Consider the following 18140-nt stretch of genomic DNA (forward strand, 5'->3'; position numbering starts at 1 on the left):
CTATTTTGTCAAATCATTTGTAGAATATTGGGATTAATTGACATTTAAATGTTTGATAGAATTCACTTGTGATTCTATCTGCCCCTGGCGATTTTTTCTTAGGGAGTTCTTTGATGGCTTGTTCAATTTCTTTTTCTGATATAAGATTATTTAAGTATTCTATTTCCTCTTCTGTTAATCTAGGCAATTTATTTTTTTTGTAAATATGCATCCATTTACCTAGATTGCCATATTTATTGTCATATAATTTAAAATTAATTTAAAATAAAATCTCAATTTCCTCTTCATTATAAGTGAGATTACCCTTTTCGTTAATGATACTGTTAATTTGGTTCTCTTCTTTCTTTTTCTTAATTATATTAACTAATACATTATCTTTTTTTCAAAATATGAGCTCAGTCTTATTTATTAGTTCAATAATTCTTTTATTTTCAATTTTACCAATTTCTCCTTTGGTTTTTAGGATTTCCAAATTGGTCTTTATCTGAGGGTTTTTAATTTGTTTTTTATTTTTTTAGTTGCATGCCCAATTCTTTAATCTTCTCTTTCTCTTTTTTGTTAATATGGACACTCAAGGATATAAATTTTCCCCTTAGTACTGCTTTTGCTAATTTCCCAAAATTTTTGATATATTGTTTCCTCATTGTCATTCTCTTCAATTAAATCAGTAATTTTTTTATGATTTATTTTTTAACCCACCAGTTTTAAAGAATCAGATTATTTAATTTCCAATTAATTTTTAATTTGTCTCTCCATGTACTCTTACTAATTATATTTTCATCACATTATGACCTGAACAAGTTGCATTTATTATTTCTGCTTTTCTGCATTTATTTGCAATGTATAATTCTGGCTGGGGTTTCTTGATATCTGAATTGTTTCTTTCTGACTGTTTGCAATATTTTCTCCTTGGCCTGGAAGCTCTTGAATTTGACTATACCATTCCTGGGTGTTGTCTTTTGTAGACTTAATGTAGGGAGTGATCAATGGATTCTATTTTGCTTTCTTGTTCAAGAATATCAGGGCAGGTTTTTTGGGGATAATTTCTTGTAATATGATGTCAAGGCTTTTGTTGTTGTTGTTGTTCCAGGCTTTCAGGTAGCCCAATAATTCTCAAATTGTCTCTCTTGGATCTGTTTTCCAGATCAGTTGTCTTTTCAGTGAGATATTTAAAGTTTTCTTCTATTTTTCATTCTTTTGATTCTGTTTTATTAATTCTTGCTGTCTCATGAGATCATTAGCTTCTACTTGCCCAATTCAAGTCTTTAAAGACTGATTTTCAGCTCTGATCTTTTGATTTCCCTTTTTGGTTTGGTCTACCTTGCTTTTCATGGCTTCCAGAAGGTCAATTCTGGTCTCCAATTTGCTTATTACTTCATTTGATTTTTGTGTCTCTTTTTCCATATGGGTGATTTTGTCTTTTAAGCTGTTATTTTCTTTTCGTATTACTTTCATTTCCCCCCAACACACACACTCCTCTTCCCATTTTTCTTCTATCTTTCTTAGTTGGTTCTTGAATTGCTTTTTGAGTTCCTTGAGAGCTTATGAGCAATTTCCACTTTGGGGGGAAAGTTTGGATGTGTTTTCTTGGTTGTCACTCTCTGATGTTCCTTCTGTATTTTTCTCTTCTGTAGTTTGCTGCACTTTCACCATGGAAATTATCCAGGGTTAAGAGCCTTTTTTGCTATTGCTTATTCCTTTTGCCACTAGTGGTTTGGGGTTCCTGCATGTTGATTTCTTTCTTTACTTCTGTCTTGCATGGCTTTGCCTTGGTAGTATCATCCCTTCTGTGACACGGAAATCACTTTAAAAGACTGATAAGGTTTACACTTCCCAGCCGGAAGCCTGAATGAGGGCAGGTAAATCTAACGTGTTCTTTGTGTAGTGTGCTTTAAAGCATTTTCCCCCGAGGCTATCTTTCCAGTCTCTGCTTCTTCGGCCGTGGCCAGCTTCCCTTTTGCCCAAGCTCCTTTCTCTGCAGCCCGGGCTCTGTGCTCCTCAGCCTTGGGTCTCAAGGGTCGGTGCCAAGGCCTTTCACTACCTCTCAGGGGTAAGTCTGTGGTGCCCTCAGCCATCTCCTGAGAATTCAGTGATTGCCCAGCCCTCACTCCAAGTCTGGTGTGGTAGATGGTGTGGGGGAAGGGTGACCAGCTTGCATTTTGATAAGTGTAGTTTTGCCACCTTATAGCCTGGGAATCCCCAAATACTGCCTCCCTCCAAGACTGCATCCAGTGGGAGAGGCCCTTTATTTGTCCAATTTTGATTTCTGTCCTTTTGGGACACTTTGTAATGAGTGGCTGGAAGGAGATTCAGAAGGTTCCTGCTACAATGCTGCCATCTTAGCTCTGCCTCTCTAAGAAAAGTAATATGCAAACAAAACTGCCAAGGCCAGGGCCAGCTATGGAAAGGAAAGAGCCACAGTGAAGCTTAGATCATCTTTAAAACATCCTAATGCCAAGACCAATGTAGAATTTGTAAATGCACTGATTCTAAGGCCTTTCAGCCTCTCATTGCGCCACATGGTGTGCGTTACAAAAAGGTGGTACCTCTGTCATCAAATCCCACGGATTATGGGGTCATCGGGGGCCCAAAGAAAGCCACGCATCTCTCTTGCTCTGTCAGAGGCTGGATAGTCCAGGATTGGTCGATCGTAAAACAGACAACTGGACTCTCTTCAACCCTTTCCTCAAGGAGGTGAGATGGAAATTCCAGTGGAAGGGGAGGCCTCAGATTCCCGTGGGCACAGCCCCACAGTGGCATAGCCCCAGTGGTTTCCTACTTCTTAAATTGAGAACACGTTCCTCCAGCGTATGTGATGTCTGCCTTACAGAGAGCAAAACCGAGAGTGGGCTTCTTCGTGCATGTTCCTTGCTCAGTCTACCGAGGACGAGGTCACAAACACTGTTGTCACTTCACGCCTTTGCCAAAAATCCATCCAAATCTGGACTGTGTCTCCACCAATGAGCGGGAGCTACAACAAAGTCCAAGAGAGTCCACATTCGCTCCGACACCCTCCACTCAGTGGCCGGCTTATCCATGTTCTTGGACTGTCTCCTGTTGGCGTGCTGCAAATTGAAGGGGGTTGTTCAGAAGAAGAAGGGATCTGGGCCCTGTAAAAAATAGACTCGAATACAGGACTACAGTCCCCATGAGCCTTTGCTCCACTTCCCCAGAATGCCTTGTAATCTCACCTGGGCCGAGATCGAGAAGGTATTTAAGCTCATTCAAAGGCTGTTGAAGGAGGTTTTGGTTTTTTTTGGACTTCCGTTTTGGGAGCAGGCGCGTCTCTTGTGTGATGTGAGGTTATTTTGTCTAGGCCTCTGGCCTAGGCACATGTTTCTTACTTGTATATTCTTTAATCTTTAGCCTTTAATAAACCTCTAAAAAATATAATACTCCTTGCAGAGAGAAACTCATTTCTACCTGCCTCAGTCTCCCCATCTCCCCTAAATTTTAATCTTTACAGCCCCCTTCGCCCCCTGATTTGGGTCTTTAGATGTTTGGGCCTGTGCCCACATAGCACCCAAGACCAGTGAGCCTGGGCTACAAGAAGACGGCCTGAGCTCTGGGAGAGCGCCCTGTCCTGGGGCGGCTGAAGAAGGAATGACGTGGAACAAAGGACCTCGGCCACCTCTCCTGAGCCTGCCCTGTCCCTGCACAAAGTGAGAGGATACCGGACCCCTCTCGAGGCTCCTCAAGTTCAGGCACACAAGGGAGGCCAAACAGCAGACCGCAGGACCTGGTCAAGAAGTCCCAAGTTCCAATCCAGCCTCTATCCTGGCTAGCTGACCCTGGCAGACTCGCCATCTCTGGGATTCTGTTTCCTTCTTCGTAAAATCAGTGGCGAATAATCCTGATCTTCCCGCTGTTGCGAGGCCCACCTGCAAAGTGCTTGCAAACCTCAAAGGGCTCCTCTGGCAAGGCAAGGCTTTCTTAGCCTGCTGCCCCGCCAGGGACTCTCCTGCCTTCCCCATTATCCGTGAATGAAATGTCTCTCCTGTCCCGCCTCCAAGGAAGTGCCACTCAGCTGCTGAGTAGTGGGTGACTGCATCCCTCCAATTGGGCTTGGCCAGCTCGTGGCGGGAAATGCCACGGATTTAGAGGCCCGTCCAGCAAGCGAGCCTTCAGTGCTGCTCTCTGCAGCCTCCTCAGCTGCCTCGAGCTCCCTGCCCAGCCCTTTGGGGGCCCCTCACGGTCTCGTCCCATCCCGCTCTTTCCACCTCTAGCTCTTAGGATAGGACTCGGGTGGACATTGTCATCGGGGAAAGGCGAGGGTTCCAGTCTCCGTTCCTGTTGCTTCCTACGCCTCGGGTTCTCCTATTTGAGTGGAAGCTCCCTGAGGACACGGAGGTCTGATCACGTGGCTCGATGGGGGGGGAGGCTCCAGAAGATGCTCTACCGCAATGGGAATAACACGGAAATGGGTCCACGTACGAGCCAGTGTCAGGGGGAGGGAAAGCACGTGGCTCATGTAACCAGGGACTTAAGGAAACAAAGGAAATCAAAGCAGACCCGAAATAGAGTTTCTCCGACCCTCCTCAGCCCAGGGGCCACATGAGAGAGTGAAACACCAGTGCTGGGGTCAGTGGAGCCAACTTCCCAATGGAAGACACTCCACGTTCCACCAACGCCCTACCACAGACAGTCTGTCCTGGCATGGACCTACAGCAAAGTGGTGTGTGCTGGGGCAGCTGGGAGCTCAGAGGATGCAGAGCCAGGCCTAGAGACGGGAGGTCCTGGGTTCCAATCTGGCCTCAGACCCTTCCCAGCTGGGTGACCCTGGGCGAGTCACTTGACCCACATGGCCTGGCCCTGACCACTCTTCTGCCATGAAGTCAATACACGGTAGTGACTCCAAGAGGGAAGGTGAAGGTTCAAACATTCAGAAATAGACCTAACTCCACCCAGTCCAGCCCAGCCTGGAGGGCAGAAGCAGGGCCAGCTCAGGCCACTGCTGGGCGTCAGTGCTCAGAGGAATCATCCAGGAAACACTGCCCAGCCTGCAAGAGTGAGGAGACCGGCTACACTACCACTACTACTACCACTACCACTACTACTACTACTACTACTACTACCACCACTACTACTATCACTACTACATTACCACCACTATTACTACTACTACTACCACCACCACCACCACTACTGCTACTACTACTACCACTACTACTACCCCCTCCAGGCTTCATCGTCAGGTCCAGACACCCCCTGGAAACGGCTTAGAACTCTGTCCCTGCCAGCTCATGAGAGATTCCAGTTTTGAGACCTGCCAATCAATTGTAGCTTCTACCTTCCCTTGCCACAATAGCTCACGCTTTGGAGGGAGCAGCTCACGGCCAGGCCCAGGAGCCAACCTTCTGCTCTTCTCAGGGTGTTAGAGGAAGCCTCAGGACCCGGCAAGGCTCTTTCTAATAAAATCCCTCCAGAGCCCACACTAGTGTGTTTGAGGCCATGATGACCAGTTGATAGCATCGAGCCAACCAGACTTAAATAGCTTCAAGAAAAGGCCATTTACCACAGTGATATCCCCGGTACAAAGGACCCCTCTAAAGTTGGCAACCTCAGCCTTCTGCTACCAGAGCACCAGCAGCAGCAGCAGCGGCAGCACAATGAGCATTTATAAGGCGATTTTATTTGGTTCTCACAAAATGAGGAAACCGAGGTGGAGGGAGTTTGGGTGACTTGCCCAAGGTCACCCATTTCGTTAGTGTTGGAGGCAGGATTCAAACTCAGCTCTCCCTGACTCCAAATCAAGCATTCCATCCACTATGGCTCCTTGCTGTTCTCTCTCGGAATCCAGGAGAGGGGGAGGCCATGCTTAGGACACATGTGATGAGGAAGGGTGCTCACAGCTTCCAGGAGTCTTTTTCCCAGAGTCCTCATGCTTACAGATGGTGGAGCTTCTGCCTTTCAGCAGCTGCCACTGTAAAACCCCCAAAGCACTGGCTCCCCTGCTGCAAGGACAGGGCCAAGGTGCTCCCATTGCTCTGGGGGTCCCCACGGGCTCCAGACCTGGGCAAGCCCTGACCCTGGGCCCATCTCTACCCTTTCCCTGCAAAGATATCTAAACCGAGGAAGGATTTTTTCACCCAGTCTACAGCACCATGCCCACTCGTCCACACCTGCTGCGTCTATACCTTCCACACCTTCACCAGAGGATGTTGCAGAAAGAGACAGGCCCAGTAAGAGGCCAGAAAGGCCAAGTTTCCAATTAGAGACCTGGGTTCAAATTCTGCTTCTGATACCAAGTGGCTGCCTAACCTGAGCTTCTCGGTGCCCCAGATATAGCCCAGGAGGGGGCTACAGCGGGAGTCAGAGGAAACTCGACAAGCTCTAGAATCCTGTGGAGGGGGGAGGGGAGAGGCTGCCCCACCAGAGGCCATCTCTGGGTGGGGCTCACCCCCCTGGCAGAGGGCACCCGGGCAGTGGGCCAGGGGGAGGCTGGCAGCCCAAAGGAGCAGGGGGAGGGGGAGGAATGCCAGTAGGCGTCAAACTGAGCCTGGCTGGGCAAAGAAGGGAAGAAGGCGGGGCGGCGGGCCCTTTGCTCCGCTTGCTTTAGCTCCCGCCTGGGGTGGCTGCAAGTATTTGGCAGCGGCTCGGCCAGATGCCGGGGCTCCCGCCGGCCGCGCTGCGAAGCTGCTCGCCTCCGCCACACGGTGGCGCTCAGGGCAAGGCATTCGATGGGCTGGGCTGGGCCGGCCAAGCCTCCTCTCCCAGTCTCGGGGGACGGGGCCGGCCGTCGGGCCCACGTCTCTCCCATCCGCCCCCACTTCCAGGACGAGAGAGCTGGGGGGCCCCGCCACTCCCGGACACGAGCCCCTCGGGACAGAGCCGGAGCCGGGAGGAAGGGCGGGGGGGGGGGGGGCGGAGTGGGTGAACTGAGGAAGGACCCCCGCAGCTATTAACGTCCAGAAGGGCCGGGCCGGGAGCCTCCGCCTGCCTGGCCAAGCCGCCCGGCCAGCGGCTTCCCGGCCTGCGCCTGCTTAGTTCAGCTCTGCTGCCCAGCCGGCCCCTGGGCGCCTGTCCCCGCCCTAGACGCTTGGCCAGCGCGGAGCGGCCTCGGTTAGAGCGGCTTGGGCAGGCAGTGGCCCGGCCCTTGGAGCTGGGGCTGGCCCGGGCTCTTCTGCTTGAAGCCAGGAGGCCCCAGCGCCGGCCGGCCTCCCTCCCTTCTCCTTCGTCCTCCTCTGGGCCTTTGCGCGGAAGCAGGCCCAGGAAGACTGCGGGCACGGCGGCCCCAAGTGCGGGGTCCTGGGGGAAGGAGCTCCGGCCGGCCGGGCCCAGAGCCCCCTCCCTGTGCCCCCTGGGCTCCCGCCCTGCTTCTTAGATGGGGGGGGTGTCGAGGGAGGGAGAGCCGTTTCTGCGCCTGGGAGCACCCAAGGGTGGCCGAGCCCCAACGGGCTGTCCTCTTTCCCCATCCAGGTTGTGAGAAAGACCCTGAGAGGCGGGGAGCCGCCGGGGACTGGGACAAAGAGCCCCGCCGAGGGGCCAGGCGTGCGGGAAGCGGGGCTTCCCCTGGCTCCTGGGAATGGAAGGGCCCGTGATTGGGTGCGCAGAGGCAGCAGACTTGGAGCACCCTCCTCGCACTCCGTCCTCCCGCTTGGCCTGCTGGCGCCAGCCGAGGTTTGCGCCCATTTTGTGTGCGTGCAACTAGGAGGACCAGAGGCGTCGGGCCTCGCTTTCCGAGGGCCGCTGCAGAGCCTCGAGGCTGGGGGTGCGGGGCGGGCCGGAGCAGGAGGCTGAGGCAGCCGTCTGCAGAGCTCACCCGAGCCTTTGGGCGTCCCCGAGTGGGGGTGCCCTGGGACGCGCCCCTGCCGGCAGCCCAGCGAGGGTCTCGGAGAGGAGCGCTGCTAGCAGGCCTCTTAGCCTCCCCGACTGTGGAGGGAGAGAGCTCGGCCTAGGCCTCCCCACGCCAGCCCGCCCCTGGCCCGGCGCCCCGAGCCCGGAGCCGGCCTTCCTTCCAGAGGGGGCAGCGCGGAAATGGCCCTGTGTCTGTCGGAGCGGGCGGCTGAGGGGTCCTCGGTGTGCCCGAGAGGGCAGGGGACGAGGGAGGGAGCTCCCGCGAGGATCCTGAGACCCCCCCCTCGCCACACACACACACACACACTTTTTTAAGCCCAGCTTTGTCAGGGAGCTGAACGAGTTGGGTGAGTTCGAGTGTCGCTGCTCCCGACGGCTCTGGCCAATGGAACCCGATCCACCCCGCTGTGCGTAAGCGCTCAATTAAGGATTTAACCAAGGCTAGGCTGCGCCCCGCCAGCAGTCTGCCGGAGCCCGAGACTCGGAGTCTCCCAGCCTCCTCGCCGCCGCCGCCGTCCCCGCCTCTTTTCTTCTTCTTCTTCTTCTTCTTCATCTTCCTCCTCCTCTCGTCCTCCTCCTCCTCCTCCTCCTCCTCTTCCTCCCCCTCCTGCACTCCTCTCTCCTTCTCCTCCTCCTCCTCCTCCTCCTCCTCTCCTCCTCCTCCTCCTCCTCCTCTTCCTCCCCCTCCTGCACTCCTCTCTCCTTCTCCTCTGCCTCCTCCTCCTCCTCCTCCTCCTCCTCCAGTGCCCCCGCCCCCTCTTCTGTCTCCTCCTCTCCCACAGCCATGTCTGCTTAGACCGAAGCAGCCCCAAGAGCGAACTCGCGCCTCCGCCAGTGCCGCCTCTGCCGCCGCCGCCGCCTCCTCCTCCTCCTCCGCCTCCTCCTCGCCCCGAGCCGCCTCCGCCTGGAAGCCCGAGCTATGACCGGCGTGTTTGACCGGCGGGGCCCCAGCATCCGCGCCGCCGAGTTCCCGGCCCCTTTCCAGACGGCCGCCGGGATGCACCACCCGTCCCAGGAGTCGCCCACTCTACCCGAGTCCTCGGCCACCGACGCCGACTACTACAGCCCGGCGGGGGGAGCCCCGCACGGCTACTGCTCGCCCCCGGCCTCCTCCTACGGCAAGGCGTTACACCCTTATCAGTACCCCTACCCGGGCGTGAGCGGGCCGGCCACCGGGCCGCCGCCGGGCACCTACCCAGCCAAAGCGTACGCGGACTACGGCTACGCCAGCTCCTACCACCCCCAGTACAGCGGGGCTTACGGCCGGGCGCAGAGCTCCTCGGGCCAGCCAGGTGAGGGCAGAGCTGGCACCGCGGGGAGCCGGGAGCTAGAGAGGGACGGAGAGCAGAGTAAGCTGCGCCCGCCCTCGGAGCCGGGGTTGGATGACAGGCGAGGAGGGGGCAGCCAGCACGTAGGCCCGCCGGGGTCCAAAGGCTCCTGGACGCAGGGTGCGTCCAGGGAAGGCAACCACTGGGCCGGAGAGCATGCCAGTCCCGCCGCAGGGAAGTTGGAGTAGGGAAGACGGGGCGGGGGAGGGGAGGGGAGGGGGAAGTTCGGCCGAGCCTGGGGCGGTGAGCTTGGAGCCCGAACTAGCCAGGCCGGGGCGCGTCCGACGGCAGCTACCGAGCAGCCACCTGGCCGGTGGCGTGTACAGTGTGCCTGGCCGAGTGGGTGGTGTGTGTGCTCTCGGCTCTCCCCCTCCCCCCGTGTGCTGCCAGAGTTTGCTTGGGCGGCGGCGGCGGCGGCGGCGGCGGCGCAGCAGTTAGAAGTGGGGGGTCTTTGTGGGGAGCTTTGAGCTCTTCCCACCCTCAGCACATGAATAATCCTTCTAATATTAGCATCCCCTGCGCTGGCAGAAGCAAACCGCAGCCTTCCCTCGGCCTCCAGCAGCACCTCCTCCCCCCAGGAGCCGTGCCGAGCGCGCGCACACACACCGCGAACATCCTTACACACGGCACACATATGGGCACACACGTGCAGAATCCGTACATGCACAAACACGCCACAACACACGAGGCGTCTCTGGGAAGCCCCGCCAAGTTGGGAGGGGGGCCTCTGGGGAGAGGATTTCTCTGGCTGCTCCGCACCTCGGGGAGGGCGCTTTGGCCGCCTCTCCCCAGAGCTCTGTCCCCGGGCTTTTTCGCGCTCCTTGGCATTCCCTTTTCTAACGAAGACCCCCATCTCCTCCGCAACCTGCGCGCCGGCTGCCCGCCTCCTCCCCACCCCCTGCTTCCTCCCCCGGCCCTCGGCTTCGTTCCTTAAATGAACGCCCCCCCCCCGCCCCCTTTCGCCGAGGGCTTACTAAGTCGGTTTGTAAAAGAAACCAGACGCATCCGTGCCGGCCGATCTGCAGCGAGATTACGGCCGGCATAATCGGCCCTCTGTCTGCGCCGCTCAGCTCAAAGGAAGGAGCCCGAGTGCTTGTTTGTGGCTCGCGGCCTCCGAGGGCGGCGGCGGCAGAGCCCACAGCCAGCCTCTGTCCGGCGGCCGCGTGAGGGGGGCGGAAAGGGCCCCAAAGAACTCGGCGTGGGGATGGGCACGGCCCGGAGTGCCCCCAGCCGGCCGGCCTCCCCTGGCCTTTCTGCCACTTACGGGGGCGGCCGGGGAAGCAAGCCTCTGGCTCGGGGCTCCGGGGAAAGGGGCGGCGGGCGGCGGGCGGCGGGCGGGCAGTTAGCTCCCGGCTCTGCGGGGCCCTAACCCGCCCTGCTTTCGCCCGCTTAGACAAAGACGCCGCCGAGCCCGAGGTGAGAATGGTGAATGGCAAACCCAAGAAGGTCCGCAAACCCCGCACGATTTACTCCAGTTTTCAGCTGGCTGCGCTGCAGAGACGCTTCCAGAAGACCCAGTACCTCGCCTTGCCCGAACGCGCCGAGCTGGCGGCCTCCTTGGGCCTCACCCAGACACAGGTAAAGCCCAGCCTGGGCTCTGACCCCTGACCTCGGGCCGGCGCCCATCCCTAGCCGCCACCAAGAGGACAGAACAGCCAAACCCTTCTCAGAGCCGGCACCTCCGGGCGACTGCCGAGGCCGGGGGGGGGGGGGGGGGGGGGGGGGGAGGTGGTAGGTGTGAGCTGGTGGGCGCTGTCCCGCCCCACCCCAGGGCTAAACTGCTGGGCCTTCCCTTTCCCGGGAGCCGGGCTTGAGTGGAGGCAGAGACAAAGGAAGCTCCCGCGATCGTGGGAGCTTTCGGATCCCTTCCAGTGGAAGGCCCAAGAAGCTTCCCAGAGCTGGGAGCAGGGGGCTGGGCAGCGCGGCTACCTGGCCACGGGTCAGCCTCCAGGGCCCCGGCCCCTCTGCGCCCGCTCGCTTCTCCGCCCTCCCGGCCATCCTCCTCTCCCGAGACTTTCGCGGCCGCCTCCTCTGGGTGACTTCTTGGAGCCTGCTCTCAGCCTAGACCCCCGCCCCACCTCCCCACAGCGCCGACAGCCGCCCCGGATGCCCAGAGCCCCGGAAAAAAGCGCGCCCCAAGGCGGAGGCGGCCGCGGGATCCGGGAGCTCCTGGGTCGCGGCCCCTAGCGTCTTCCCAAGCCGGGAAGCTGGAGCACCCGGGAAAGAAGTGCAACCCGGCTGGAGCGCCAGCAGAAGGCCTCCTGAGCCGGGGAGCTCCCAAGGAGGGGGGAGGCAGGGAGAGGCCGGGAGGGAAGCCGGCCGCGGTGGGGGGGGGGGGGACACAGAGGGAAGGAGGCGAGGAGCTCCGGCTCAGCCCCAGCTTTGTAGAATGCGGGCTCCGCTGCGGCTGACGAAAGAGGAGCCAGAATTGGGCTGAGAGGAAGGATGGAGGGGAAGAGCCCCGCCCGGCCCGCCCCGACCAGAGGGGACGGGCTGGCAGGGGGCCCTCAGAGCCCCTCGCAGCCTGGGCTCGTAACTGCGGCGCTTGTTCCCCCTCCAGGTTAAGATCTGGTTTCAGAACAAAAGGTCCAAGATCAAGAAGATCATGAAGAACGGGGAGATGCCCCCGGAGCACAGCCCCAGCTCCAGCGACCCCATGGCCTGTAACTCTCCGCAGTCCCCGGCCGTGTGGGAGCCTCCGGGCAGCGGGCCAGCAGCCCGCTCCCTGGGCCACCACCCCCACGGCCACCCTCCGGCTTCCAATCCGTCCCCCGCCTCGAGCTACCTGGAGAACTCGGCGGCGTCCTGGTATCCCGCGGCCGGGTCCCTCAGTTCCCACCTCCAGCACCCGCTGGCGCTCACCTCCGGGACGCTCTACTAGAGGGAGGCCCGCCGCGCTGTGCTGGCTGGCTGGAGTTGGGCTGGCAGGGCTGGCGGGCGGCGGAGCCCGCTGCGTGTGTACAGGCGTGCATGTAAGTTATTGCATCTCCAAGGCCCTTTCTAACGGACTGGACGCTGCTGGTGCCTTGAATCTCTGACCTCAACTTTTCAAAGGACTCTTTTCCACGTTCTCTCCCCGTGTACATAGCTGTAGATAGGCCAATTCAACTGTATATTCGGGACAAATAAAATTATTTCCACCCACGGGGCTGGCTGGCCAAACCTTCTTTGGGGCTGCCCAGGACGGGCCCTCCGAGAGGCTTCCGGAAGCGTCCCGCCGCGGGTCCTGGAGCGCAGCGACTCCCTGCGACAACGGGCCGCCGGTCTGCTTTCTGCCACGTAACCGTCCACGCAGAGAGCGAGCGGGCTCAGCGGGGTTGGGGGGTCTGGCCCCCGGATCCTGGCGGCTCTTGTCGGGCTTGAGCTGCAACTAGAGGATCCCCCTCCCGCTCTGGGCAGGCTCGGAGCCCTCGGGAATTCGGAACTGGGCCCGGCGAGGTGGAGAGCAGCGCCCTTGGCTGCGGTGCCGTGCCGGTGCCGTGCCGGTGCCGGAGGTAGCCAGAGCAATTAGGCAGATTCCACTGAGCCCCGCAGCTGCAGAACAAAGTAAAGAATCCCAAGGAGGAGAGGCGAGACGAGGAGGGGGAGGAGGGGGAGGAGGAGAGCGGCGCCTCGAGCACTCCCAGGGTTTTCCTTGTTACCTTCCTGGTAATACTGAAAACTACTTCGCAGCAGCGCTCCTACGGCCAAACGAAGGGGCCGCTGCCGCCTTTCTCTTGCCGGCCAGTTGCCGAGACGCCGGGCATCTGCGGGGCTCTCGGTGCTAGATGGAGGGAGCGGGCTCCTCCCCGGCAGAGCCGTGGAAACAGGGCCCTTCGCAGAGGCCCTTCTTGGGCAATGTGGCAGCTCTTTCGGGCGGAGGCGATCCCCCAAAGTCCCAAACGAATGCGGAGGCCTTTTGACTCTTCGGGTCAGGCTGGGCACCCCGCCTGGCTGGGCCCTGGCCTCTCTTTCCCTGGCAGGCTTCACCTCTCCGTCTGCTCCTCCGGGCTGGCGCGGGCACCTTCCCTTCCCTCCCCTGCTCTGGCACCAGCCGCCTCCCAATCTCTCTCCCGGGTTTCCCTGCGAGCCTCAGAAAGTCGATCTGTCGGTTCCGACTGCAGAGCTGGCCCCCGGGAAGCCAAGGCAGCCAGCCTCTGGGTGGCGACCAGAGGGGTTCCAGAGGGCTGGAAAGGGGAGCCGGCCTTGGCTGGCTGTTGTTGTGCGGAGGATTAGCGCTTGAACATTCCCGCCTGCCCCCAGCCCTTGGGGATCTGCAGTTGGGAAAGCGACGCCAGGAAAGCTAGCTACTGCCTGGCTAGCGCCGGGCCCAGGTGCCCCCGCTCTCCCCTCCCACCTGCTCCACGGTCAGGTCTCGCTGCCCTGGTGCACCTCGGGTTCTGGCTCGGGCTCTTCCTGCTTCGCTCCTTTGAGTACCGGATCCCAAAGCCCCCCCCTGGACTTCCCCAGTTTGGGGTCTCGCTTTATTTCACTTCGAGGTCTTGGGGCCTGGCCTGACCTCCCTGGGCCTCGCGGAGGCTCAGGCACAGTCGTTCCCCTCCCCCTCCCGCCCCCACCAGTACAGTAAGAAGGCCCCTTCTAGCCTGGCTTCTCTCTCGGCCTGGGCTGCCCAGGGTTCGCCAGGACCCGCCCCGCCCCCTCCTCGGGTCCCTAAAATGCCCTCCTGGACAGAGCCAGACGTGGTCGGGACTCTGGGCCGTCCCGAGAAGGACGAGGGCTGGCCCCCTCCTGAAGCTGGGGAGGATGGAAGGAATTTCGGCAGAAGCCATTGTTCTCCCCGGGTCTGCCCCGGCCCCGGGCTGTGCGCTACAGGTGTGCCATGGAGGGGTGGTGTTCCCGCGTGGGACGCACAAGCTCCCTGGGCTTTGCGGGGAGTCTTTCGGGAACGGGGGCGACCAGCCGCTTTGTTTGGCGCTTTGGCCCCCGCTTTTCCGTTCTGCCCCCAGCCCTGGCTCCCACTCCTGCCCTCTCCTCTTGTTTTTAGGCTGAATGTCTTCGACTCGGGCTCTTCGGGCGCACAAAGAGAGGGGGAGGGGCGGGAGAGGGGTGGACTTCTTAGGCCAAGCTCTGGCGGGGCTGGGTGCTGGGGAGAGCGGCTCCTCCGAGCACTTCCCTAGCTTGGACTCCAGCGAAGGGGCCAAAGGGCTCCCTCGCGACCCCGCCGCTTTGGGGGTGGCTGCGGTTCCTTCAAGTTTGCTTCGCTTTGCTTTTCTCTCTTATTTTTTCTCCTGCGCCTCCTATTTCTTTGGCGCTGTCCGCGAGAGCGTATACAAAAATCCCCGGGGAGAAGCGCCTGCAGACGGCAGGGACAGCGTCCTCCTCCCTCGGGGAGGCCCTCGGGCCCTGGAGTCTCCAGCAACGAGACATAAAAATAACCCGCTGGCGGCAAAGCGGCTTCCCAAAATATCGCCAGGATGTGGCTTCCCTACTAGCTCCCGCCGCGTGTGCTGTTCTGTCTCTGCTCTGTCTGTCTGTCTCTTCTTTGTCTCTTTCGGGTTCTAGAGTTTCTCTCTTTCTCCTTCATTGTCTCCCCTTCTCCCCTCCCAGCCTTTCAGAGGTGTTGGCGGCCAAGCCAAGGCGGTGTGTCTTGAAGCTGATGGCACGGGGTGAGGGCAGAAGCCCAGCGTGCCCCTAATCTAACGAGAGTGGGTGGTGGGGCGCTTGGCACCCACCCTGCGGGGAGGGGGTGCAGTTGCCAAATCCAGCCTCTTTTGCTCCTCTTTAAGCCTCCATGGGGCGGAGGAGGGTCAGGAAGGTCCCCCTCCCCTTCCCCTTCCCCCTAAGCTTGGAGCCTCCCTCCTCAGACCTCTATCATTGGAGGCCCAGGAGGAGCCAAGCCGGTGGGAGCAGGACTAGCTCCCATACCCCAATGTGGCCTGGAACACCGCCCTGTGCTCCTTCTCCCCAGCTAGGCTGCTGGGGCTGGACTCATTTCGTCTGTCTTCTTTTTCTCTTTCTGCTCTTCATTCCTCTCCTCTTTTCCAGCCCCTCCTCCGCTGTGGCTCCCTCCCCGTGGAGCCGGGGCAGCCCAGGGAGCGAGAGAAGCCGCATTCCTGCGGGTGCCAGGCGGCTCCAGGGCTGAGCCACAGGGCCTGAAGCAGAGCCCCACACGCACAGCCCCCTACTCTGGCCTCTGCCACTGCCCTGGGACTCCCTCCCATCCTCCTTCCTGTCCTTCCCTGGAGAGCCATCCCCCAGATTCAGATTCATTCTGCCTGGCACAGACGCTGCCCCCTGGGCAAAGAAGCTCCCTCCAACACAACCAGCCCCTCAGCCCAGCGCTGCCTCTGCTGTCTGTCTCCCTCTCTTAGTCTCTCTGTTTCCTCTGTGGTTGCCTCTCTCACACATCCTTCCCCAAATGCTGTGGCTCCCATTCTCAAACCACAAGGCCCTTTTCCTCCCACTCTCCCCCTCCCACCCCAATTCCACCCCCCATTTAGCCCCAGCCTCAGACGCCAGCTCCACTCTGCTGGTCCCAAGACGTGCTCCCCTGGCTCTCCCAGCTCCTGGCCAGCTGCCCTGAAGGTCCTGGCCCAGAGCTTCTCAGAGTAGGCATCTACACGAATGGTCCCAGCATCCCCCTCGGCACCCACTTCCACTTGGTTTAGGGAGAAGGGAGAGCACCACCTAGGATCGGGGCCTAGCCAAGGTGCTCACTTGGCCATAATCAAAAGACTTGCTTGGAGAGAAGGGAGGATGCTTAGCGGGACCCAGTATGGAATAAGGTGAGGAAAGATCAGACTCCCTCCAGTCCCCACCCAAGCAGTCCCTGAGGTGGTTCCCCTCATTCTCCTCCACTTGCTAAGCAGGAGGGGAAGAGAAGACCACCAATGTGACCTTTCTCTAACATTTCTTCAAAATAATTCCCTCCCACCCCACCCCTGGCATTGACCAATCAGAGAAGTTTGGGGCCCTGCTAGTGGGCTTCCAAAAATCGTTCCTTTCCTTAGTCTATGGGGAAACGAGGGAAGGAAGGAAACAGAGGAAAGGAGGGCAAAGAAGAGGAGGAAGGGAAGGAGAAGAGAAGAAGGGAAAGGGATGAAGGGAAAGAGATGGAGTGAAGGGGAGAGACAGAGAGAAAAGAGGAAGAGGGAGGGGAAAGAAGAGGGAAGAGGGGGGAGGGAAGAAAATGAAGAGAGGAGGAAAGGAGTGAGAGGGGGGAAGAAAGAGAGGAGGAGGAAGGAGAGATATACTGGGAGGAAGAGATAGGATGGGAAAGTAGAAGGAGAGAAGGGAGAGACAGATAGGAAAAAAAGAAAAGGGAGGGAGGAGAGGGAGGGGATGGCATGTGGTTCTCTTTTTCAGTCCTCTGAGAGGCCTGCCTCAGAAAGGGAGAAGTTGTGCAGGTCAGGCCAGAGCAGGGCTGTGAGGATGGCCCCTGGGTTAGGTGGCACTGGCAAAGGCTGAGCAGGGGAGCCCCAGGCTCCTTCCCTCCTGGACTAACAGCCATTCCCTTTCCCAGGCCTCTGTTCCCGAGTTTGGCTGGGGAGAGGGGGGCATTCGGGGAGCAGCTTGGAGCTTCCAGAGACCTTGATCTTTGGGAGTCCAAGCCCAAGCCACACCCGAAGCCATTATTTGGCAAAGCCCTGCAATTTGGTCCAGGCCTCTGCTGCTTCAGGGCAGCCAGCTTCCCAGACTGGGCAGGGACATCGACCCTAGCTAGAACAGTGGGAAGTCTCGAGAAGGGAGGGGGGACTGCGCTGGGCACTGGGCCTTTTCTAGAAGCAGGGAAGAGCTGTCCACTCTACCCCTCTGCCTCCGTTAGTGGCTCACTTGTCAACACTAGCGAATGAGCGCCCTGGTGTGCTGGTAGGGGAGAGGGAGAGGCTCAGGGCTGGCTGCCCTGGCACGGGTGGCATCAGCCTCTTTGGCGGGAAGGAAGAAGACCGCTTCCTGCAGAGATCTCTGCCCCGTGCACTCCAGCAGAGAGTAAGAGTTCCATCCGAGAGCAGCGGAAGTTCCCTTTCTCCCCCCCAGGCTCCCCCCAAGCCTGACACCCCACACACTTGGAGGGGCTTCCTCTGGGCCTTGTGCCCCTTCAGACTGGCCACCGTATCAGGTGGGGGAGGGAGGGAAGAGCCTCCCAGCCACCCACCCCACTTCAGGACAAACCGCCGGAAGGCCCTCTTCTTTCCCGGTGCTCAGGGCCCCAGGGTGCTAGCTGAGCCCTGCTGGAGGGGCCTAGGCCGTGAGGGTGCAGTGGCCATCCACTCCCGCCTGGGCTCTGGACTCAGACCCCCGCTTAGCCGCAACCTTCTTATTCCCAGCCCGCACACACGCAGCGTTTGGCGGCCAGGCTGAGTCCAGGGCACGGATCCCCGAGACAGCCCCCCAAAGGCCTCTGGGGCAGCTTTTGGCAAATGACCTGCGAGCCCAAATGGGGGTGCGGGGAGGGCGAGGCGGGGGACCTTCTGCTTTGAGAGCCCTGAAGGGCTGGCGGGGCCAAAGCCACAGGGAAGGGCAGGCCGCAAGCGGACACGGGCCAACGGGCCAGGCGCGGGGCGGCCAGGGAGAGCTCGGCTTTCCTTCTCTCCACAGAAGGAGCCCTGCAACCCAGGAAAGAATCGGGATCCCACCCGAGCCAAGAGAGCGGAGAAGGAGCCCGGGGCCCCGGGGCCTGGGCGGACCCCTCCTCCGGTCCCCCACCGCCCTTTGTCCTCGCGTGATCCCCTCCCTTCTCCGAGGCGGGCCCGGCTCCTTGCTCCCCGAGTGCCCAGGAAAAGAGAAGCCCTCGGCGGCGGCGGCAGCCCATTTGCGGAGCCCAAGGAGGGTCTCAACAATGGCTGGGTTGGCCCTACTGGCCAGTTGGCGCCGCAGCACTCCGGAATCATTACCTCGGCCGGCTCGGCCGCTATTATCCTAATCTGGACGTTTCCAATTATCTGCAATTTGCAAAGATGCACCGGGCCCTGATTACGGCGCGCGCGTGAGTGTGTGAGTGTGTGTTTTTATCACGCTAACCATCACTAAACAGTGACAGTAATAACCGCTAATTTCGCCCGCGATATAAGAGGT

General features: G+C 59.0%; 1 protein-coding gene across 1 annotated transcript; it reads left to right on the top strand.

Moving 5' to 3' along the window:
* The first annotated feature begins 8130 nt into the window (after nucleotides 1-8130).
* Nucleotides 8131-12269, top strand: DLX5 (distal-less homeobox 5). Its single transcript, XM_001363044.3, has 3 exons — nucleotides 8131-9089; nucleotides 10519-10703; nucleotides 11686-12269. Exons 1-3 carry the CDS (start codon nucleotides 8717-8719, stop codon nucleotides 12004-12006), a joined length of 879 nt encoding a protein of 292 aa, XP_001363081.1. The 5' UTR covers nucleotides 8131-8716; the 3' UTR covers nucleotides 12007-12269.
* Nucleotides 12270-18140: the final 5871 nt, after the last annotated feature.

Source organism: Monodelphis domestica, chromosome 5 (assembly GCF_027887165.1).
Source record: "Monodelphis domestica isolate mMonDom1 chromosome 5, mMonDom1.pri, whole genome shotgun sequence".
Taxonomy (NCBI): domain Eukaryota; kingdom Metazoa; phylum Chordata; class Mammalia; order Didelphimorphia; family Didelphidae; genus Monodelphis; species Monodelphis domestica.